Raw genomic sequence first — 24,490 nt, forward strand, 5'->3', positions numbered from 1 at the left:
AAACTTGAAGTAAATACAAGCTATAAAACATGTTTGTTAAACAAGATAGTATGTAATGGGAGGGCTGATATAACTCTGATCCATGAAGATACAAAGCATGCATTGGTGAAAAAAATAAAATAAATCTTCATAAACAGAAAATTCAATGAATCAATGAGATCAATTTATTGCCCAGACCTACTTTGGATATGAAAGTGAATGCAGCTATCATAAACTACAAAATACACGTGGCATAAGCACCTGAATAATCCACCTTCATCAGATTTATCTGGTCCACAAGATAAGCCTCTTCAATTAGTTGTAAACACATAAGAAAACCAACCACAAGCCAAATAAATATAATCCTCATGCACCATAAAAAAAGGTTAACATTAAAATTATGTCATAAAAATGAGAAAGCTCACACAAACTGCAATAAAATCTGTTTGTCAAAGGGATTTTTCTGAGAGAAGAAAAGTTTTCTTCAGAAAAACAGCCAATCTGAACATTTTGTTAGCAACTAATTGATCCCTGCAGGGAATTTCCTCCCATTACAAAGTGACGAGAGATTAGTGTGAGAGTACCGATAAGCAGGAGCTTTTAAGTGTATAACTGGGTCACAAAGGAGTCAGCAGCTCTACATATTACATCACACACATAAACACAAGCACACACACACACAAGTGCACATGTACGCACACACACGCACACACACACACACACACACGCACACACACCCACACACACACACGCACACACACACACACACGCGCGCGGATTAAGCCCAGTAGCCTCGAGTGTGAATGAAGTCAATCATGACTAAGCAGAGTTCACACCAGCCAAGTTGCGTCTTTTGAGTTATTAATCAAACAAAAATCATTTTAAAAATTACAGTGGATCAGCTGCGCATAGAAAAAGTCAATATTTTTAAAAATATGTATCTTCCAGTTTGAATAGTTTGGTAAGTTGGTGTTGCCCTGGATTTGTTTGTGCAAGCCCACCCATAATGAGCACAGCCTTCGGCAGACATGCGTGGATCTTAGGCAGTGGTTGAACACCAGGGTGCCATTGTCACGCCACGATGTCAGCTCTTTAATAATCCTCAAATGATTGGACGAACCAGTTAACGTCAACCAGACAGGATCTCCTCCCTCTGAACTAGTCCAACCCGCTTCCACTCCCAGCGCTTCCTGTCCTATCAACAATGACACACTGACTTTTGAGTTCTGCTTATAAACATTAACAGACATCAGTCTGAAGTCAGCGTGGAGGAAACAGGAAGTCTCAAGCATGTGTTGGTTGTGTGTCAATGCAAGTGAGTAAGCAGAATAAGGCAACAGATAATACAGCTAACAGTCTCCTAGGGGAGTAAATGTTTACCTCAATAAATGCATGAGGTAAATAAATAACATGAAGGGGATTCCACGAGAGCTGTATTGTTCTAACAGCAGTACAGAAACTAAAAGCCATGATTTCAGTGTGCGATATCAAATATGAACAACATGGGAGTTTTATTCACTGTCATATAGTACAGTTTAAACAAATCATCCTAAATTAGATTTAGATCTTTTCAGCAGCTTTTTGAAACCTTTATTGAAAACAAAAAAAAAAAAAGCGCTGGGTGTGAAAACTGATGAAAAACTGTTGAATTCTGCCCAACCATGTCTGGTGGTGGAGGACAAACCAAACCTTTTTACTTTATCTTAACAAAGCATGAGAAAAATGTGGGCACTCCTACCCTCCGTTCAGCGTGGGCGTCAGGCCAAACAGCGTACACAGTCCCACAGACATGAGCAGGGAGCTGAGGACTGTGACCACAGCAGCCAGAGCCAGGCCCCACTTAGACTTCACCATGTCAATCTTACCTGCAAGGAAGGAGGAGGAGGAGATTGATTAACTGTCATCCCTTTGTTGCTATCTGGCTACTAATATCTGATGGACACATTAGCATTATATCCATTATAGCATGGATAGAATTATTTTGCAAACCATACAGCACAGTTGCATGCACAGTTAACCTTTAATTAAAACAACTAATCTTTAATAAAGATTTTTAGATTTTATTGCTTAGCACAGCAGCAGCTATCAATTCTTTCGTTCACAACTTCAAACCTGCAACAGCATGAAAAAAAGCCTTTATTTCCCTCTGACTAACTAAAAATGTAACCAATTTCTAATCCAATTTGTTTTATCTCAAGTTTACATTATGGCTTATGCGGTCTTAGTTAAAGGAAAGTGAACATTCGGTCAATTTTAGGGTTTTAATAAGTAAGGCAAAAACTCAATTAGCCAAAAATCTACATTTCATCTTCTTTGGCTGTGCTCAATTATAACAAAAACTGAATTTTCTGTTATGATTGAGTAAAACAAAAACTGAAATTTATTGACTAATGAAAAAAACAAGAAAAAACACAAATACCAATTAACGAATGAATGAAGTAAAAAATTACTTCAGAGTGCAAAGTTGCCCGAAAACAAATAAAGGTTAAATGTAGTGAGACAAAATGTACACCAGGAAACCGTCAAACTGGTGAATTAATTTAAAGTTCCTTTAAAAACTCTAGATAACTGTTTAAGTGTTGCTAAACTATTTAAACAGTAATTTATTCCTATCTTTATTTTTACTACATTACCCAGATCTCCTTTTCAAGACAGTTGAGATCTCAATATTACAAAAGAGGTTAAAAAAGGCAAGTATGTAAACAAATAATGAACACTGTGTGCCTGTTTTGAAGTAACAGTAAATTTAGCACATTTTTTATATTCAAGTAATACCTCAAAAAAGTTAAATGAAACCTGCTGTTTTAAGAATAAACAGGCTAATAAAGCTTTGCAGATGTTATTAGCATAATAGGAGGATATCAAAAAAGATTACTGGCATACAGTAAATAAAGACTGCAGTCATATGCAGTTTGTTTGGAAACATTTGGAAAAACTGCTTTTAAAAGGGGAAAAATGTCTTTTAACTCATTGAATTTGAATTAAATCTTTGTCTTGAGTGCTTATGTTTGTCCTCTGAAGTAATGTTTTCCCTGGAAGCTGCTGGAGGTTTGCTTACTGCATTCTTACAGAGGTGTGCAATGTTCCAGTGTGAGGATAATCCCTGTGCCAGACAGGAACAACCTTGGCACTCAAACAAACGTGCACAAACAAAGGCACAGCGGCCAAGGGTCTGAATGTACGCTTTACAAAAAAATAAATAAACGCAGAGTGGAGCCAAAATGGATCAAAGACGCAGGACGGACGTGCAGCATAGACTTACGGGTGGAGAAGTAGATGTAGGCAAAAAGGATGATGTACGTGGTGACGAGGGGAATTAGTTCAGCGATGCCGATCTCCTCCTTGAAGTGGATGTGAACCATGTGGTCGTCTCTCAGGCTGCAGTTGGCCGACGGGTGAAGCTGCTTCAGACGGGTCCGTAAGCTACTCAGAAAGCTGAACACACACACGAACAACGTGACGATAATTAAACAAAACAAAAGAAAGGGCGTACAAAAGCAGTTTTCCCTCGATTCAGTCTATAAAGCACCACATTTGTATATTTTTTGTGTAGTATTGTTACTCAAAGCTTCAATACGTATATCTGCATCAGAACAGGGTGCACGTATGAGTGCTTTTAAAGAATTAGGTGTTTAAATGCAATTGGGAGGACCTACAACTGATTGAGCTGGCCTAAGCAACACGTGACATGTCACCACATAAATAAAAGTAAACAACATTATAACCGTATCTTCTTTTAAAGCTACATTTTGGTCGAGTTCCTATGAATATATCAAGCAATCAAGCAGATTTGGGTCCAAAATGATTAAATTGTACATAGCTGTTACATGTAACCTGATGGGAAAAAAAACAGAACTCGCACATAAAGTCAGGATGTTTTGGTCTTAACTTGTACATTTGCAGCGGTTTAATTTTAAGGCCGGAAAAATAATGTCCTTTCCGCAAGAACAATTATGCAGAAAGGCCTTGGAATCCTCTGACATTTAAATTATACAGAACATTCACGCTTTATATCAACAGGTGTTTCCGAATTAATGTGGCATTAAATCCTAAGAGGAGAAAAAACTCTTATGTTAAAAACATTGATATTCCAGTCAGGAGGATTCATGACTGTCTAAATGTCTAAAGTATTAAAAATACCATCCAAAGAAATTGATTTTTTTTTTTGCCTTTTAACTCACCCTGCATCATAGTTAGAAAGAACCACAGTGATTGTGTATGTGACCACTCTCTTCCTGTTGTAGTGACTGACTCCTGTGAGCTTTCCAGGGACGCCAAACAGCAGGTCTGAAACACACAAAGACTGAATTATTTTTTTTAACCCAAAACTGAAGCAAATTGCCCTGAATTACATTTTTAGGTTGTGGCCACAGACCACATGTCAGTCAAATGACTTCAGCGTGATCAGGAGCCACTCCTCGGTTGTCAGGAATATGAGGGTGTTCATTATAGATGAAACAACCACCATGAACCTCACAAATATGAAAACATTTATTACTGCTGTATAAGACCAAAACAGACCAGCGTTTGGTACATGTTGATGTCATGCTGCTGTAAGGAGATAAAACAGATACACTTGAATGGAGAGTTGGGGCAATATGCTAGGATACATTACTATAAGGTCCATAGAAATTAAACTGCTTGTGCAAAGTCAGCATAAAAGCCTTTTAGTTCATTAGTTTGATTAATCCTTGCTCACAAGCGACTTACAATAGGTGATCCAAGATCATTTGAAAGATCTTTGCAAAAAGCACACTTTTTAAAATCTGTTTGGTTTGCCATTTGCATTCATTATAAAGACATAAATTAATGTATATTTTAAGAATTTTAGCAATATAGAGTAATAAATAATTATATAGCCATGAATATTTTGCAAAACTCTTACAAATGAAATTAATGCATACAATCAACTATAACCCAAGGTTCATCATTTTTTTATCTCAATCTAAAGAAAGTGACTCAACAGATGTGTTTCCAATGATAATATAATTATATAAATTGGAATTACAAAAATAAATTTGCTTAATGCAAACACCACAATTTTGAAAGAACTTGCATTTTTTTGCTAAAAGGTTTTTTGCCCCATGATGTAGTGGTGTTTCAGCTGAACCAAAATCAATGTATTTCACAAAACTGCAATGGAAACACTTTTTTACCATCACACGAGTCATGTGATCAACAACCAGACATGGTGCATGTTTTTAATAAAAAACATGGCGCAGCATGTTTTATAATAAGTTATACCAAACATATTTACGTGTGATTTTAATTACATTTCTTATTTTAAGGAATCGCCACAATTGCGAAACATTTTGACAACATTTTGTGTACATTTATAACGGAAACGCAGCTTATGAACTCAGAGGTTTCGTTAAAGAACATTAGTGAACAGACAGCATCACAAAGACCAAATGACACACTTTTCAGATTTTTATTTCCAAGCAAGTAAAAAAAAAAAAACATGTAGTTTTCCTTTCACTTTTTAAAAAAAAATGCACTACTTTGTATTGGCCTATCGCAAAGAAATTCCAAATTAATGCAATGAAGTTTACATGCAATGTGATAACAGTTAAGGGGTTAAAAAAAGTGAGAACAACTTGGTGGGCTGGGGTTCTAGGTTTAACCGTCTCCCTCTGCATCCATCCTGCATAATCATCAATCATCAGCAGAGTTTCTACCTCGCAGTGTCGCTGAGGTGTGCAGTCCTTTCGGTTCGTGTTTCTGAATGGTCTTGAGGAGGTCCGAGTCTGAGTCAAACAGGTCTCGCTGGTTCTGCCAGTAGTTGCCAGGAGAGACGAGGAGGCAGCCATGTTCTGGCAACACTGACTGCATCCGCCGTAACCCTGGAAACAAGTCTGTCACCTGGAGACACAGCGTTTCCAGGCTTCGAATGCCAGAGCTGGAAGGAGAAGAACCCAGAAGGTAGAAGTGATTGGAAACGTTAATAAGAAAATATGCCTAATATCTCCATATGCTGAAAAACATCCCAGATCATCAGCAAACCAGAGCCTGACCTACATATCAGTGCACATCAGAGCTTGTACAGTGCAGCTGCCAAACAAGTGAAAGAGTATCTTTTTTTTTTTTTTTAAGGTCATGGATGTTTTCCTTTTTTGTTGACGCAAATCAGGTTGAGGTCAGCAGTTTGTTTGACCTCCTGCAAAACGTGAGGAGGCCGGTTCATCACGAAAACAAACTGTTGGTGTAACAGGTGTGTTTACCCATCAGTGTGGACGTGGTTGCGAATCTCCTCCAGCAGACTGAAGACTTTCCCCAGAGGCGACCGAAACACGTCCACCGGCACGAGGCTGCTGTCCCACGGAGACACGGCTGCCTTCACCAACACCTGCTGGATGTAGGCGACCGGAGGCCCGTGGTACTGCAGCACAAACACACACATAGGTGACTCAGACATTCAGTCGACAGATCAGCCCTACACTGTATTGGTGTTAAGTCAAGCAGAAAGTGTTGAGCTTTTTACATGTGATGTTAAGAGCATTTATTTAGCTGCAGATGCATCTTATGTTACAAATTATCAAGGATTTTTCATAAGAAATTATATATTATTGCGTTTTAGGCAACAAAAGTTTTTCTTTTCTATTTAAAAAAAATAATTTAATTGTTTATTTTAATCTTTTAATGTATTTCTAATATTGCATTAAAAAAAAGACTTTGGCGGCTTAAATGAAAAACAGAATGTGCCAATTATTTTATCCGACTGTCATATTAATCAATTACTAAGACAATCAGTAGTTGCAGACCTTAAATACATGTGTGACTTCTAATCTCTTACCCAGTCTGGCCGTTCTAGGTCTCCCAGAGGCTCATGGGAAGGGACGCTGTAGTCTCGCACCCCTGTGGTGAACTCCACAGGACCCGTCCCGGGCAGGGGAAGCCTCAGCAACGGATAGCTGGCAGAACAACAACAGAGATACTACCTGTGAGTCCGGATGTGTTTTCAAAATATATGTCAAATATTTTATTAGAATAATAAAATCAAAGAACCGGTTCACTGTAAGAGGCCACAAAGAAAGTCACAAAGAACCGACAGTCATAAAAAATCTGGGTGTTTCCTTGTCTGTGGCTGATGAACTCCTCAGGACAGATGAAACCGCCACCTCTGGCTTTTCCTGCTAGTCCCAGTTGAACAAGCTACATAAAGAGGGAAGTGTTTCATTTTTCTCCTACAGCTAGGTTGGTCCATCTCAATCAAGAGTCAACACCATTTACATGCCTGGGCCTGTGTGGGAGGCAACATTGTCCTGCTTGTGCTTACATCAATAAAACAGGAAAATGCTGCCAGTACTGAGCTGTGGATGATGAATGGAGATGTGTGTGAGATTCTGATTTTTCTCTGAGACAGGTAGGAAAATCCAGAGGGAGGCATCTAAATGTTTGCAAATGTACTAATAAAAGCAAAGTCTGTCACAACAAGCAATAAATACATTAATCACATGATAAATCAAAATGAGTTTGATCATTTATATCTACACAATAACTAGAGATGCTTCCATTTAATACAATTTAAAAGCTACAGTTTGAAAGAATTTGCAAACATTTGATACTTTTCAACTTTTAAAAGTAGTTAATTTTCACCTTTTTTTCTTCCTACAAAATCCTGCCTGGCACTTTTGCCTGTTCAATTTTTGAAATGCAATCTTGGTTAGAGACTTCATAATTCATTTAGATGTTTAGATGTTAGATGTTCTTTAGAAAGATTTTTTTACCTTTGAGAGTGTACACTTGCATTAAAATGTCATTATCATTATTAGAATAGTTGAAAGTGGTCTCAAAATGACATTATCATCATTTACCACAATAATATCTGGGACAATTTATCACCCAGAAAGACTTTTTTTAATCATTTCAGGCTTAGTGACATCATCTCCAGTCTTTAATTTCTCTTAGTCCTAAACTGACTCAAAGCGGCATTCTCAAGTTAAAAATAAAACTGAGGGCTTTCTGTCTGAATCAATTAGTCTTTCTTGCAGAGTTAGTTTATGTGCACTAACTGGGCGCTGTTGAAACAAGACAGAGAAATCTCAGTTTGCAGAGTCACTCCGTTTTGATTAACACTGAGGATCCATGCATTCCCTGAAAGTGCATGATGTGCTCTTGTCCAAATATTTTTTACTCCTTTAAAAGTATTTGTTCTCTCTCTTTCATCCCCCTCCCTCCATTAAGCTTTCCATGGCCTCCTCCGGTGCTTCTAGGTCACTGTACCTACACAAAAGCTTCTTTTGTGTTTGGCCAAACCCCCTCTTGTCAGGCAGATGGAGAGACAGGCACCCCATTCTCACAGGGCCACTTTCTCACAGCCCCGGCATTGCCTTTAACAGCCCTGTCGATGAGCTCTTTCCTCCCTCGCTTTCCCCTCGGGTGGCAGCCAGCACCCTGCCGCAGCGTGCTGCAGGGCGAACACGCAGCAGGTGCATGAGTGTGTTTTAGATTGGCGAGATTGTTTTACAATCCCTGCACTGATGGGGCCCAAGCAAGTCTCTGACCTATGTCCTCTCCTTAGGCCACTTATTTAGCAAGAGCAGGCACTGTATGTGCACGTGTTAAGTGAGTGGTGGTGCTGCCAGAGGGGGAGCTGTTATGTGTGTACAGATGGCCTTGAACTCAGCCAAATCTTCTCTTTATTCTGTGCAGTTCAGTGAGTCCACACTGTATGATAACTTTGCTCACCTGTCATGCGTTATTGGGGCGGCATGTCAAAAACGGCAAATGAGTCTCCAAAATATTTTTCACAAAAGTCAGAGCAAAGTCCAAGCTCTGCGAGAACAGAGCAAGTCTGAACATAAAGTTTTCAAACAGCCGTAGATGAAAAGGTGTTTATAGCCTCTAAAAGAGCTGCACTTGAAAACAAGGGAGACATCATCGCAAGATGAAAGAGGCCCTCCTTTAGCATGGAATATAAATAAACACTCTTTAAACTACTTGTCCAAAATAAGCATTGCATAAAACAAGAGTCATTAACAAGGTTTCTGGAGGTTTTATCAACTCAAATTTAAGTCTTTTTAAGATCATAATGAGTGGAATTTAAGACCTATATCTCCACAGAAATCTTCAAACTCATCCAGCCAATTGGTGATAAATTTGCACACACCCACAATGGACACAAAAAAGCTAGCTACCTAGCAAGAGTATGTTAGCAGTAAGTTAGCGGCAGCATCAAGTCACAAAACGCAATGAGGACGTCTGAGTGTGTCTCAAACTTTTGTCTGATAGAAAATCCTGTAAGATGAACACATACATATAAATAGGAGATTAAATAGTTCCATCAAGACAAAATTTAAGACTTGTCATTGACGTATTAAAGGACAACTTACGGATTTCAGCTATTTTAAGACCTTAATTTTAGATAAATTAATTTAAGACTTTCAGGATACACAGACATCCTGCTCTTTTAATATGAAAATAAATAAACACACTTTAAACTACAGTATTTTCCAGAGTGTAGGTCACTTTTTTCCCCATTTATCATCCTGCAATTTATTATAAATGAGATTTATAATCACATTTTTCTCCCTCTTCGTAATGTATTTTTTAGTCTAGAAAAAAATAGAGTACATGTCCAATAATGAATCGCCTAAAACAAGAATTATTAATCAGCAAAAATATAAATAAAAAAAAAAGTTCTGATCTACAAAAAGCATAGAGAAATATTTAACTCATGTTTGTTAAACATGAGTTAAATATAAATAAGAAAGTGCCTCTTAAGACTATTTCACACTTTGACAGGTACAACCACAAACCTCAGAATATTTTTCACCAGTGTGATAGACCAACATATAGCAGCATGAAAGAATGTGAGAAATAAAAAAGGGGCTGTTTTAACATTTTCTTTCAAATAAAAATCCTGAAGCTCCTGAGGTGAATTTCAATGAAGTCAGTTGCTCTTAAATGTATTCTCTGCCCCAGCATCAAGTCTTTTGCAGCAACTAACAAGCTTTTCTTCTTGTATTATGACTCATCCTGCCCCAGGATGCTTGTGAAAAAAAATAAAATAAATCACTCCCACAGCATAATGCTCCCACCACCCTGTGTCATAAAGTGAATCATGAGTTTATCAGTGTCTTAATGGGGTTAAATACAAATGCACACCACAATGTTAGCATTTCATTCGTGAATAAAAATTGAAAACCATGCAGAATTTTTCCTCCATTTCACAATTAAACACTATTTGTGTAAATGATGTACATAAAATCTCAAAGTACTACATTGAAGTTTGGGGGGAAAATAACTCAAGGGGCATGAATACTTCTACAAGTCCAAATGAGTATGATGTATAAAAGAAATGAGCACAGAAGCATAAGCGCCTCATCGCTGGGAACCTACCAGCAGGTGAGGATGCTGGCGGAGGTGAAAAGGATGATGGGTACTGGGTAGGAGGCACACAGCAGCCCGTGGCGGTAAAAGGCCGCTGAGATCTTCTCTCTCAGCTGCTCGCGCAGCGTCATCCTCGTGCTTGTGGTCAACTCCCGGCCATTGGGAAGCACAGGGCGGCCGAGGACGGTGCGCCGCGGAGCATCCAGACACCTGAGTCCAAATATGTGAAAAGTTCAACAGGTTTACATTACAAAATATCTTGTTTGTCTCACCAACAACCTGAAATCCAGGCAATCTCTTAGAATGCAGGAGGAAAAAAATATAAAGTACATTTCAGGTCTGTCAAGATTTTGTTGCGAAACTCCAGAAGAAGTGATAAGAATGATTCAAGTTGGTTCTTATAAGGGAAATTCCTATACTACATTAGCAGAAAAAGACACTGTGACGCCTTCAACACCAGACCAATTTTACACTCCCACTCCATTAGCAAACATGGTGGCGACTGAAAAAATGATCTGTTTTCCTTTCCAGCTCCAACTGTGGTCACATGCTAGACAGTGTTAAACACACAACTCTTTCAGAAGCCAAAAAGGTGTGGGCACATTCCCGCTGGAGAAAACATCCAACTCAAACCATCCACACCTGGAGGAAAACAACACTTACAAGCCCATTTTCTTGGAAGACATTCTGGGTGTGTTTCCATGTTAACAGGAAGGAATAAAGGGGAGTACACGCCTAACTGCTGTGTGTACTCCCAAACAGCTCAGACATTACCAAAACATTCAGAAAAACTAATGAATAACTCTGATTATTCTAGGGCTGACAACTTTGACCGGATTAATCATGATGAATCAATTATTAAGATAATCTTTAACCAATTTAGTAATTGATTAATCATTAACTGGAGTATAAAGACTCAAAAAAGCCATTTGTTGAAAGAGAATATTCAGAGCAGTAATTAGGCCAAAAACATATTCATTTTCACTAAAGATAAAAAACATACTTTTGGTCAAAATAATTTCTGTTTTTGCACCTTTTGCTATCCAATTATTCATCTGTTAAATGAAAAAATAATCAGAACTCAACCGTACACTGTATTGACGTAAGGCAAAAAGAATGGGCTGAGCTTCTCACACGCTGATGTTAGAAGTATTTTTTAGCTGCAGATGCATCCTTTGCTACAAATGATCAAAAGGAATACCATGTTATTGCAATTTAGGAATTTTTTTTTTTTCTTATACAGGAAAAAGAATCAAATAATTGTTTAGTTTGCAACTCTTAATGTATTTCTTATTTGTATAAAAACACTAACAGGGTTAGACAAAAATGTGCAGAACATGCTAAATATTCTAAAAATAATAAATCAATTAAAAATAACTGTTAGCTGTAGCCCGAGTTTATTTTTTTTAATTTATTGAAAAAACACTGCACTGAATATTTAATATATTCTTAATTCTTCTTTTTGTAATTACCATTTAAAAAACCAACGGTTCAAACTAATAATATAAAAGTTCAGAGGCATAAATTCAGTAAGAATGGTAATAATCTACTAAAAAAGCATAACAAATTGTTACACATTTAATTAGAAATGGCACAAATATTAAAATTACAAAGTCCAACTCTGAGCTCCTGAGATAAATACAGTTTTATTCTCACTTGAGAGCAGCAGCCTGAACAGTAACAGGTGAACGCTGTGTGAAATCTCTGTCTTCTGGGTGTTTCACCTGCTTCAGAAACATTTCCCCTCCTGTATCAACTCAATCTCAGCTCCTGTCTCTTCCCTCAGCAAACAGGTGGCGTGCCGTCTCGCTTCATATCAGAGTTTAAGTTTTCCAGGCAAACACAAGCAGAGCTGCAGCGGAAATCTCAACAGCATAGGTATTGTTTTTTGGGGGTTTTTCTCACTAACCCTCTCTCTTACCTCCATACAACATCAGCCACTGTGTCAAACACAAAAGCTTCACGCCGCAGTGACAGTACCTGCTGATGGGAGAGCGGTTTATCTGTCGGGGTCCCACCTGTTTACGGCCCTTGAAAGCGGCAGCGCTGGGATTTTTTAGCCTAATCTGTGCGTTGTGGTTGACATAGCGCTGCCTTCTCGAGTCAAGCAAAGTCTGTGACGACTTGGCTCTTCCCCCCGGGAGCGACAGAAACATTCCCTGGGAGGAATTCTCCTCAGGAGCTTCTTGATCCGCTGTTATAAATACTCCAAACAGTAAACACAGCAACGGCAAGCTTACACAATGGCTTCTGCAAAGCCAAAAAACAGGAGTTTGAAGTAAAGCCTTCCCAGACTGTTACCAGAGAAGTGTCAGAGTCCCACTCATTTCTTCTTGCTAGGCATTCACTGAAACCTCTGAATGAAAACCTCCATCTTTCAACTGTCAGTTCAGCTCGCCGATGGCTGCAGGATTATGTGGGTGCAGCAGCAAGGCCTGATTCGGCAAAAGGGATCAGCAGCATCTCCGTCAGTGAACTAATCCGGGCCTGAGCTGATCGGAAACTCGGCAAGCCGGGTGCAGGCCCGGCTGTGGCCACCTCCCATTGAACTCACTCCTACTTGGGTCGCAGCTCTCAGGCCAAGGATTCCAAGACATTGCTGCCCTAAAAGCATGGCAAGGCTGAAGGAGTCTTTACAAACACCAGCGCAACAAAGAAAGTGGCCACTGGACAACGGCCAACAGCCAAGTGTTGGTAGGCAGCAGCCCCACAATGGAGGGTTTGTGTTCTTTTCAGCCAGTCTGGCAGGTGATAATCAGAAAGAGTTTGGAATACTTTAAAGCAAAAACTCTGCAAATTTCAAAAGAAATCCTTTAGACAGAAACTTTTTACCATGTCTTTGTCCAACAAACTTTTTGGCTGCATTAATAAAGCTCACTTTGGCCCTGAATGACCTCCCTTAGGTGGAGAGTTGGTGAGCTTTACAACAACACATCAGCAAAAAGAACTCATCCAAAGGGAAATCTTAAAATAAAACAGTTGGGGAGAAAGTTAAAATTCTTACCTCTTTTCAACCCTTCCAAAAAACCCCAATTTGAAAGCCGCCCCAGGTTTCATTGATTGCAGCGGCATGTTGAAGCACCATTAGGTATCGTGCAAGACGTGCATCGAACGGCCAAAAACAATAACCACCGACATCCCAGAAAGCTTCAGGCTGCATCCATTCTCCCAGGCATAACTGCATCAAAATTCAGTGACATAGTTGCATAATGCCGAAGCATGCGCCGTTGATAAGCGGAGACCATCAGTCCTGTTGTAAACCGCAGAGACAAGCTCCCTGTGAATGAGCTGCAACACAGCAGTTTACGAGCAGAAGAGGGAAAGTTTCTGTCAATCAGTAACCAGGTCCCAATAACTAATGATATGAGACAGGCAGACTATTTCTGTATTGGTCGCATCATTTTAGACTGGATGCTTAAGAGAAGCAGGAAAAAGACCCAGCTAATTATGTCTTATTAATTATTCCTGGAGAACAACATGCAGAAACTTTCAAACTATGTAACATTTATTACTTATTATCCACTCACTGTAAATTTAACCTAATGTATTTCAGAGTTGTTAAAATTATTTAGGGGTTTTCCCAAGAGAGAAAGCACATGAATAGGGTTAGGGTTAGCTGATGCAACCTTGTTGCAACATCATCTGCAAGTTATAACACGGACATTACAGACATACCCAGGGAGCTGCGTGTGTTTCATGCAACAGATCAACACCACATTGAAAATATGAGCCACTTCAAAAACCTAAATTTGGCACTTGTATATTAAAAGGGACAAGTTACAGAAGTTTTGAACTATTATTGCCTTATGTGTTTACTTCAGGCAAACCAACAGCTCACTTGAAACCCATCACTTAGAATAAACTGATTCACTTTGCAGTTGACACTTCCCTAACTAGCAGCACGATCCTATTAGTTTATCATCTGCTTCAAATTAGCAAACAACTAATACATCATGTAATTAGCACCATGCATGCATGTTTTAGACTTGAAACAATATTTAGCATCTATAGATTCAATCAATATACAAAAACCTTGCTATACAATACGTACTAACACATCATAATCTTAAATCATAAGTACACAAGTAAAAAAAAAGTGTTTGTCACAACTAACAGTGCCTTAAAATGTTGATTTAATATGTTTTACCCTTTTAGAATCTATACATAGTTTGTTTTGGCACCATGCTAAAGGCTAGCACAACAATCAGACATATAGCGATGTTAGCTTCTCCGTGAAGTTAATTCCCAAATAGTATACGACTAATTTAATTCTTACATCAAGAACCAACCCGGGGAAACAAGTCACATAATCTAGTAACCAGAGAGGTAATTAGAAAACTTATTCAAAAGTATTACTATAACTATTTTTTGCGGGGGGACGAAGAATGCAATGTTAGCTTTGCTAAAACGCCAACCTGAGTACAGTCGCTTCTTTAAACGGTATATTTCAGGACTAGAATATAGTACACAATCATCAAGAATAGGGATTAGTTACTACTAAAAGCTTTTTTTATTTAAAGAAATTAAGTATAGCAGCAGCTTCCATGCTTTCCACTGGGTTAGCATGGCTAATGCTACTATGTTAGCTTCACTGTTAAAACACTCACCTAAACTAGCTCCAGTATTCCCTCCAAACGACTCGGTCGGTGTGGTCCTGCTCGGTGAACTAACGACCAGATGCAGTATTATAATCTTGAAATTTATGAAACTCCTCACAGGCTCCTCTAATGTGATGGCGACACACAGCAACAACGCATAAAAACTACTGGTTGGTTGTCAAATCCCAGCAAGACCTCTCCACTTCGACCTCTCACCCCTCAGTACCAAAAACAATGCAAAAGCGACCCCAAGTGGATAAAGACCGGCATTGCACATTTTTACACAAACTTACAGTTCTATGAGAATCACCTGGATTTTTTTATTCGCCCATAGTACTAAAAAAACATCTGGAGGTATCGCACATTTCTTTATTGTTGTCAGTAATCTGACTATATTCTAACCTGACAATTTTTCAGAGGAAATATTCTTCACTTGTGATTAACTACTGTTGTGGCCACAGATGAAAAACAGCTGACAAATTCCAGACAAATAATTTTACTTTTTACAAAACATTAGGTCAAGCAATAAATGATCAATCTTATCTTTTTAATTTATTTTTATTACAAAATTGAATTTTAGCACAAACAAAATTAATTTCAAAACGCTTCTCCTCACTACCTGATGTTCACTAAATTGTTCAGCTGAAATATGATGCACTTTTATCATTCTGTTTCAGGTTTTAATTGACGTTTTTTTCTTCTTAAAAATTCTACTTTAATATTACATAGAAAAACATGACATGGATGGACATCAAATTTGTGTGAATACATGGTTGTCAAATATGTGGCAGCAAGTCAGGAATACTGAAGAACCAACACATGCAGAGGAAATACGTGCTCTTCTAAACAGCAATGCAAACCATCATGCCACCAATTCAAAATAATGGCATAATGCTTTGGGATTAGCCTCACTGCTATAAAAATACTAATTGATTACTTCTGAGTTACGTGTTTCCTTTCAAAAAGTCAAGACAGAGGGCTTAACAAGAAAAGATATTGGGGTATAAATTAGTAAAAAAAAAACTAGAGAACAGCTGCTTAATTCTACTTTAAAAGAAAAAAAAGTTTGTGCTTTGAAAGAAAAGTATTAAGAAGTGATGAGACTGTTTCTGAACTTCAAGAAAGGTGCATGTTTGCAAACCCTACCAACATAAAAATTAAATTTGTCCTACTAATTAAACATTGGCATGAATATAAACAGGTAATAGATCCAATAAATAGTCACCTGGAATCAGGAAGTAAGCTGAATATCACAGATCACATCCTCCAGACAAGGACAATGATTATAGATCATAGATCAGGCAAATTTAGAGTATGAACATCAGTCAAATCTATATCTCCTGATTTTGAAACATCCATGTGAGAAAAACTAAACGTGGAGTTAAAGAACAGCACTGGACGTCCCACGGGCAAAAAAGGAAGCTCCTTTATCATGAACTTTGTATTGAAAGAGGTTTTTCTGCATGTGTGGTGCATCGCCTTGTCTCCTCTTCCAACAAACTTCCATCTGGAATCACAATAAGACATTTATGTTAATATATATATATATATCTGTATTTTTTTTTTATTTCTAAAACAGACATAGAAAAAGCACTACTCAACCAACACAAACATGAAAGAATTGAAAACTCTCCTCAGTCACACACCTGGCCATGTATGTCCTTGCAGTAACCCGTGGGGAGACCCTGTACATGAAGATTAAGATTACACTGGTGGATCAAACCCTTCAGTAGAACCTCGGATCCTTCATCTCCATCATCATCATCCTCTTCTTCGTTACAGCGAACCAGCATTACCATGTTCCCCTGTAGTCACAGAGCTACAATAAGTCATCCATTAAAGCTACCACTATCACAAACATATCAAAGTAGTGACAGCAGACAAAATTCTTCTTTTTAATATGAGGTCACACCTGTATTTGGGAGCAAACTAAAGCTCTGCAGTAATGGCTGAAGTCCAAAACGGCTCCAACGTCGACGCCCAGACTCAGCAGTACGCTGAGGTCGTCCACCAGCAGCACATTCGGCCCCCATTGTTCTGCTCCTTCCTTCATGCTGCCTGAGCCAATCACGCTGGAGCGAACAAACTCATACAGACTCCTCAGGCCGACAGGGGGGTCCCTAAAGTGAAAAAGTGGTGAATTAAGGATTAAAGGTAATGATGACTGCATACAAGAACATAATTAGTATAACAAAACTGTTGCACCAATAACTATGCATATTCTCCTTTTCTTATCCTATACAAAGTACTCATGGTTCAGTGAAACTCTATTTTGCTCTCTTTACTAGACAAAACTGCATTATAGTTTGTTTTCATAAAATAATTGCTGGCCCAAAGTTGTGTGCTCATAATGCGCCCAATCGGTTGACACAATCAATTGGTCTTCCTCACATTGAGACTTTGCTCCAAACTGACTTAAGAAAATTGACTGGATTTGATTTTATTGTATTTATAATCATAACTGGTCTAACTATATAATTGGATTTTATAAGAAAGAGCTATTTGTCTGTACCTGAGAAAGTTCATAGCTCCGCTTTCCGCATTGTTTTCCTTTGGAAGCAGAACAGACAGGCACTCCTTCAATCCCTCAAAGAAAACCAGCTGGCCTTTCTCCTTTGCTTGTGTTAAACTGACACCCTGTGGGTAAAAATTCATACAATATAAGGAATAAACAAACAGCCATTCCTGTCATTTTCTAAATGTGCAATGTTTTGCTTCTGCCCAGAATAAAACATAAAAGGGAGGCAAGCACTCACCAGTCTTTGACTCACTGCACCGTAGTGGCAAAATGACTGCGCCAAGCCCAGAAAACACACTTTGCATCGCGCTAAATCAGAAAACAGACATTTTATTAAAATAACATTTAAATTAAAACACTTTTTTTTTTTTTTTAATTGTTGGTGGATTTTTATAACTCACCTCGTAGGTAGAAAGAAAGGAAGTGATGAATAAGAAACGATGCGTCACTCTGTCTATCAGAGACTAGGATAAATTCTCCCTGTCGAACAGAAGTGTGACTACATTAAGACAGGATGCAAGTGCAAACACAACAGCAATATTTTCCCTGGCGTCTGGGCATAAATACCAAATATTTATAAAATACCACTCATTACTAATATAACTAAAATATTAACATTAGGGTTAAATCCAAGGCAAAAGGATTAGTTCTTACCTGTGTGAAAGAGTCAGGAGAGGTGTTGAGGATACTGTTGAGTTCTGTAAACATTGCTAACCCACTCAGCTAAACTAAATATACAACACACAACACAAACTAAGCGGTTTGAAAAACTATGTCAAACTTTTATAGTATAACGATTTGCTTAAGAGACGAAAATAAATGTCTACTCTTTAATTCATTGGTTAAAAACACGCTTTCATGTAAGTATTTGAAAGCTTATCTTGCCACACTGAGAGACATAACGTTGGAGAGCGTGTGAGTCAAAGATGTGTTTATTACAAACAGGACTGCTCACTCCCGAAATTTCTTTAATCACCAAATCAGGAGTTTGACAAGTGTAGTCTTGAAAGGTCGTGAAAGCAGTTATAAATTCAACAAATTTAGTCAATAATTACATTTAAATCGAACGTATGTGATTTTTTTCTTTCTATATTACAAATACATATTTTCTATAATATCTTGGCGATAACTGACAGTGACCCAATACAAATTTGTACTAAATCAACCAACAACATCCATTAAGAATACAACTTTTTTCTTTATAATTCTTTATTTATCATGTTATTAAATATATATTGAGCTTTTCTTGCGTTTTGTGTGGAAAACTTCTCTTTACTAACATTTGATTTTAGAAAATTAAGAGCAATCCTGGCCCATTGACAGAGCGGTTGTCAAAGTTCTATTTTCATAGACGATCTTTGAAGACGTATTGCTGCTTCTTTGTTTTCCCTCTCTAGTTCAGTTTTTGGACAGCGTCACCTACCGATTATAATAGGTAACAGCAAAAGGCAAAGCAATGTGTTCAATCAGCAGATGGCAGTGTGTAGCTTTGAAATAGCGGAAGAGAAAATGTAATTAAATGAAATGCGATGCTTATCATAGACTATGGACATTTCCAATAAATCACCACTGAGTCACATTATGATCATGATTATCACAACTTATTAATTTATCTTTTTATGTTCATGTTTTTAACATATTGCCATCTTAAAGATAAGACTATGAACATTATTATTTTATGACAGTTCTCTGATGCTCCATGTTAGAGAATTGCTTGAAAATAAAATAAATGAAATAATAAAATAAAATTAAAAAATGATACTGTTGGTTTCAAGTGTAAAAGCCTTGTAGGTAAGGGAGAAAACTGCTTCCTTCTGTGAAGAAAGGCTTGAAGACCTTGAACTGATTGTTCACTCTAGTGGTCCGACTAAAATAAAATCAGAATCTCACAAAAGTATTTTCATTTTATGTTCATTTATTCATAAAACATAAGTAAGAAAACAACAGTTGTCTTGCATCTTTGGAGGAACCTGTATAAAACAACAATTTGCACTCTTAAGAATAGTTCATTTAAAGGAAAACAGGCATTCATGTAGAAAGAGTCAGATGAGCTGCACTTGATGGCACACCAGTCTGCGTGTTTGCAATGTGCTGTAGCTTGAGCTGTGTGTGGTGCCAGTAATTACCAGAATCCTGTTTTGGTCCTGTTCAAGGGTCTCGACAAACGTCCTGATTTTATGGCTAGCTCTAAGTTGTCCAGAATCATTGCAGCTTCTTTTCTTCTTTATGTTAAAGTCCAACACCAAACACAGTCAGAAAACATTTTACTAACCAGCCACGTTGGGGAGGTAGAGCTAGTCCATTTGTCAGAGTTTGTAGGGGTATATAGTCAAAGGTTTAGTCTGCTGGAGCTCTTTGAACACAGAGGCTGGCAGTGAGCGAGTACTTACTGGGCTGCAAACGGAACAACGAGGAGAAGGTGGGTACAAGTCATCTTCCCACCTTATAACTCTGGCCCTTGTTCTGCTGGGTCCATTTGCAGTCTTATTGCTTGGCCCGTTTAGAATGCGGGGTTTGGCTTTTGGCACCCTGTAGAGGTAGACATCGTATTTTGCCAAAGGTCTTCCTGAAGATTTGAACTCAGTCTTCTTGCTGAGATGGAGCTCCAAGTCGATGGTTACCTTGCAGTGCAGGAGGAGAATGGTTCGGTAAAGTAACACATTTACACAAATGCCTGATGACTGATATACAAACACAGCCTCCACATTTTCTGGCACTTGTGACAAAGACGCATCAAAAGCCTTAAAATAAACACAGTTTTTATTGCAGAAGCAAAATCTCAGTTTGATAAATTCATAAAAATTTTACCATTAAGACCGGAAAACCCAGTTGCCACAGTTATTGGTGCCTCTGCCAATTCCTATAAATGAAATGTTACCAAAATATTACACTTTTACGCTCCTTATTTAAATTGATCAGTGTCATGATACTTTTAAACCTTTATTTTCTGTATTTGTTTTTATTTTTGCTAATTAATATCTCGACTCAGTACTTTTATGAGACTAAATTCTTTATTATGAGGAAATTGCAGGTAGTTTCTGTTGATATTTTTGTTTTAGTGGGTCACATTTTAAACCTGCAGAGTCAATTTTACACTTGATTAAAAGCTGCCATGGCTCAATTTTCCAGCTGAGGGATGATGCTGAGTGTCAATTACTCTTCTGTGACATCTTCTACACTTACTGAAATAAAACTGAACAAATAAAAAAGAACACATGGCAACTGTGAGTCTATAAGGTAACAGAGCCTTGGGAGTCTAGAAAAGTAGCACACATTTTCATATACTTGAATAGCGATCACCTAATTAGTACCAAAACAAAATCCATAATGTGGCCTAAATTCAAGCATTTCAGGTATTAAAATGTACAATTTTAAGTCATATATAGTGCTTGATTGTCTGTTTACATGTTTCAGTAAGCTTAATTTGGTTGCAATGTAGGTCCAAAAGATGCACAAAAAAAAACTGTACAAAGACACTTTAGGCTTAGAAATACTGCCAAAGATGGAATAATATTAATAATAAAATCCTTATCTAAAAATATCAGGACAGAATGTGATCATCAGGAGCTTTATCGTCTTAATCAGAGCGCAAATAATCTCTGCTGAAGTGAGCAGTATGGCGTCACTTTCAGCTTTTTGAAGCCACTGCCATCACCGCCCTACTACTAAACCAGTTACTTGCACACATGTAATACAGGAGGTTGGGAGAACTGGGGCCACTCTGCCCTGAACTGGTAACGTATTGCCAAATTTCCATCAGAATGGAAGCCAGAGGCTCCTGTTCTGATCAGCAGCATTCCTCAGAGCCTCATTAGTAAACTAGACGGTGCCAGACTGATTCATTTAGAATCACGTGGGAGTGAAGTGGGGGTAGTTCCAGAAAAGAAAAATCCTCTCCAGCTGCCCCCTTCACTGCTTTATCTGCTTCCTTTTGGTTTCAATTTCTGCCTTTCCTCCCCAAATCTGAAAAACACACCACACACACATACAGACCTGTTCCACCATAACTGTGGTTATTAAAAAACACACATCAGTTCCACGCTGAATTTTGGGTTAATTCCCACACGTGTATATTTTGCATGCATGAATAAGTGTGTCTTTGAGTGTGTGTGCCTCCTGCGTGGACTACTATGGGCATTAGCCAATCACAACAGCCACTTTGGCATCCTTACGGCATCATTCCACCACACCGTCAGCCAATCACCGGCTGCTGCCGAATCCCAGGTCCCATCTGGCTCGACTCTGAGCATCAGACAAAAATATAATCTTCACACGCCTTCAACATGTCTGTTTCTTTTCCTCTTTCCCTCTTACATGCTGTGGTCCAACACTGCATCTTTTGTTTTTAAAAAATGGTGTAGCAAGGATAGGCATGGAAAAAAAAACTCAAGTGAATGACACTTGAGGTCAGTGTGACAATTTAAGAGTCAACTGAGGAAATAAAAAAAGAATTACAGAAATAACAGGACACATCTGTTCAAAACACCTGAGAAATGGGCATTTACATATTTATTTAAGTGCTGAGAATACTGTCCCTTTGACATTTTGTCCTTTAATCCCTCCTGAAAAATGATTTGATCAGGGCTTGTAGTTTCTCACATTTACAAGAGCATAACTGACCCGAAATGGATATCAGAACCAAAACAAAATTCAGGACATTCTAAACATGTTAGCACAGTTTTGCACATTTTAAGATGTGAAAATATTTACTGTTCAAAAACTACAAAAGGTATAAAGAAAAAGTGATGTTAAATTTTCTGCTACAAAAGGAAAAGTCTTCCAGAAATATTTATTCTAAAAATACTGTTAATTCAGATTCTGAGTAAACAAAAAACAGACTTAGCTCTTGATTTTATTGTTATGAGGAGAAAACCAGTTCACTTTAAAATGAAATGTGAGAATGGAAATTCTGAATTTTCTATCATGCAATGTCGTTATGTTGGTTTCTAAAAAAAAAAAAGCATTTGGTTTACGTCAGATAACATTTCTCATAGAGACTAAAAACTAAAATGTAACCCGAGTCATGATGAGGGCAGTCGTATGTGATAAGCCGGATTAAGGCTGTCTGTGGAGATCGCATGATGCCATGTTGAGCCTGAAGTGGAGTTGAGAGCGGTTTTAATTCTCCAGTATATTACTAGATGACACTAAAGCTCTGTGAGACTTTTAATCTGCTTGGTCGGTCTGTTTGTAATTGAGTGGCTGTGTGTGTCTGAAGGCACAGGACCAGAGAGGTTGTAGAGTTTGAATTTAAAATTACAGCTTCACACTGTGTTTCCATGGTGATGATGCCCAATGTCTAAAAATGCATACAAGTACCTACCGACAGCTGAAAAGTGAAAGAGAAAACAAGAGGAGAGGGATGAAGAGTGTAAAAGCTGTGGAAATTTTCTGTCAACTCGAATTCAGTTTATTATTCAAATTGATCCAAAGGTTTTCAGCTGAGGAAACCCGGCAGGTTTCATGGAGTCATTGACTTTCATTCACTCCTCCTGGACGAGGGCGTTGCAGCAGCGGACAGTCGCTTGCATTGTGTTGTTGACTTTGTAGAAATCCCTCATATGGATTATGAATTTAGAAACAGCAGAGAGGAAAGCTGCCCCTTTAGCAGCAAGAAACTTTGCTCAGAGTGAGCAGCCATCTACCACAACAGACTGGGCGTTTGAAAATATACACCAAAAATCACAAGAACTGATACAAGAGCACTTTATCAGACTTCAGTTGGTTCATCTAGGAGAGAAACAAGCTAAGCAGAAAAGCTCTAAGTTAATTTTGAAGTTTATAGGATGAAGCTACTCCTGAAGCCACTCTTTTGTTTTCTTGGTTGAAGCCTGGTAAAAGCCAGGCCCTTATTCTAAACAATTGTTTGCTGGAGGTTTGGCCTCTGCTGAAGTTATAAACTTTTACCCAACCGCAAACATTTGTCCATGATGTATGTAATGCGATAAAGTTTACCGGAAGTTGCATGTGCTGTAAACAACCATCTTGATTGTGGGTTTTGATTCATCTTCATGTTGGAGAATGAATCATTGCTTTTGACTACTACTATAGAGCACAGAGTTTCCTTTAAGAGTCTCCACATATTTGGCAGTCTTTATGTTGCCATCTATGCAGACCAGCTGCTCAGTTCCAGCTGGAAAAAAAACATCCCCACAACTTGATTCTCCCACCACTGTGTGTAACAGTGTTTATCACGCTGCAAAGTTTGGTGTGGATTCTCCATTAAACCAGAACATTTTATTTATTCTGCTGAAGCTCTCTAAGGGTTTGGCTAAAGTCTAGTGGGCTGCTATGTGTTGTAGCTCCTGTTGTGAGTAGTTTCTTCCATCTGGTCATACTGAAATACTAATCAATTTCATACTAAATTGATTTAGTATGATATGAAATTGATTAGCAATTGATTGAGCAAGTGATGGTTGTCCTATTTCCACCGGAGTTCTGCCTATAAATGAACATTATATTCTTGGTCACCTCTATAACTCACTTCTTTCCCGACTTGTTGGTTGGTTTGTTTCGATATTTCATAATTTGTGATAAGATGTTTTGAAATACTTTTATAATATTCTAGATGAAATCTAAAGGCACATAGGGATCCAGTCTTTCAGTGATGCTTTCAGAGACGACAGTGCCGCCCCCACGCTGCCTCACTTCTCTCTGTTGGTAATATAATGCCCACTTGTTGCCATGGTGTCCTGCGGTAAATCTAGCTTCACTCATTTCAATTCAGTCAACTCTCTTTTAGTGTTGTTCTGTGTGTATTTCAGCATGTGCAGTCATGTCCCAGCTTCACAAATGTGTATTTTTGTGTGGATGTGTTTGAGAAACAGGGTGCAAGGAATAAAGAGGATGATAATCGCTGCTGTTGCTGTTTTTGAAACCAGTGTACGGCTGTTTGCTGTTCTTTATTCATAAAAAAGTCTTTTATTTTACCTTTTGGAGGCTGAAATGCTCTCTGAACCCCCTGTCTATTTATCTAAAGAAAAGGAAGGGCACCCGGACCTTCCCCCACCCTTCATCCATTACTCCTCCACCCTGGGAAGAATCCGCCACAATGCTGTTGTTC

The 24,490-nt window shown here is 38.2% G+C and overlaps 2 protein-coding genes across 5 annotated transcripts in view; both read right to left on the reverse strand.

Annotated features, from left to right (window-relative positions):
- Window positions 1-15,133, reverse strand: part of scap (SREBF chaperone) — a 30,227-nt gene extending 15,094 nt beyond the window's left edge. The window contains exons 1-8 of one of the 4 annotated variants that reach the window (XM_015006975.2): window positions 14,919-15,133; window positions 10,321-10,521; window positions 6,773-6,890; window positions 6,201-6,358; window positions 5,658-5,878; window positions 4,161-4,266; window positions 3,242-3,414; window positions 1,718-1,844 (exon numbers count right to left, since the gene is read on the reverse strand). In XM_015006975.2, coding sequence (XP_014862461.2) covers window positions 1,718-1,844; window positions 3,242-3,414; window positions 4,161-4,266; window positions 5,658-5,878; window positions 6,201-6,358; window positions 6,773-6,890; window positions 10,321-10,442 — 1,025 coding nt within the window. In that variant the 5' untranslated portion in view covers window positions 10,443-10,521; window positions 14,919-15,133. The other 3 variants (XM_015006974.2, XM_015006973.2, XM_088014166.1) reach the window with 3 other exon arrangements.
- Window positions 15,134-15,389: 256 nt separating this feature from the next.
- Window positions 15,390-18,362, reverse strand: elp6 (elongator acetyltransferase complex subunit 6). The gene is made up of 7 exons (XM_015006978.2): window positions 18,082-18,362; window positions 17,829-17,907; window positions 17,666-17,736; window positions 17,422-17,546; window positions 16,822-17,029; window positions 16,556-16,714; window positions 15,390-16,416 (listed from the first exon to the last, which is right to left on the reverse strand). The coding sequence occupies exons 1-7, from the start codon at window positions 18,133-18,135 to the stop codon at window positions 16,291-16,293; spliced, it is 822 nt and encodes a 273-aa protein (XP_014862464.2). The 5' UTR covers window positions 18,136-18,362; the 3' UTR covers window positions 15,390-16,290.
- Between the last annotated feature and the right edge of the window lie 6,128 nt (window positions 18,363-24,490).

This window comes from Poecilia mexicana, unplaced genomic scaffold, assembly GCF_051168715.1.
Source record: "Poecilia mexicana isolate PSO_F unplaced genomic scaffold, ASM5116871v1 scaffold_16, whole genome shotgun sequence".
NCBI lineage: Eukaryota > Metazoa > Chordata > Actinopteri > Cyprinodontiformes > Poeciliidae > Poecilia > Poecilia mexicana.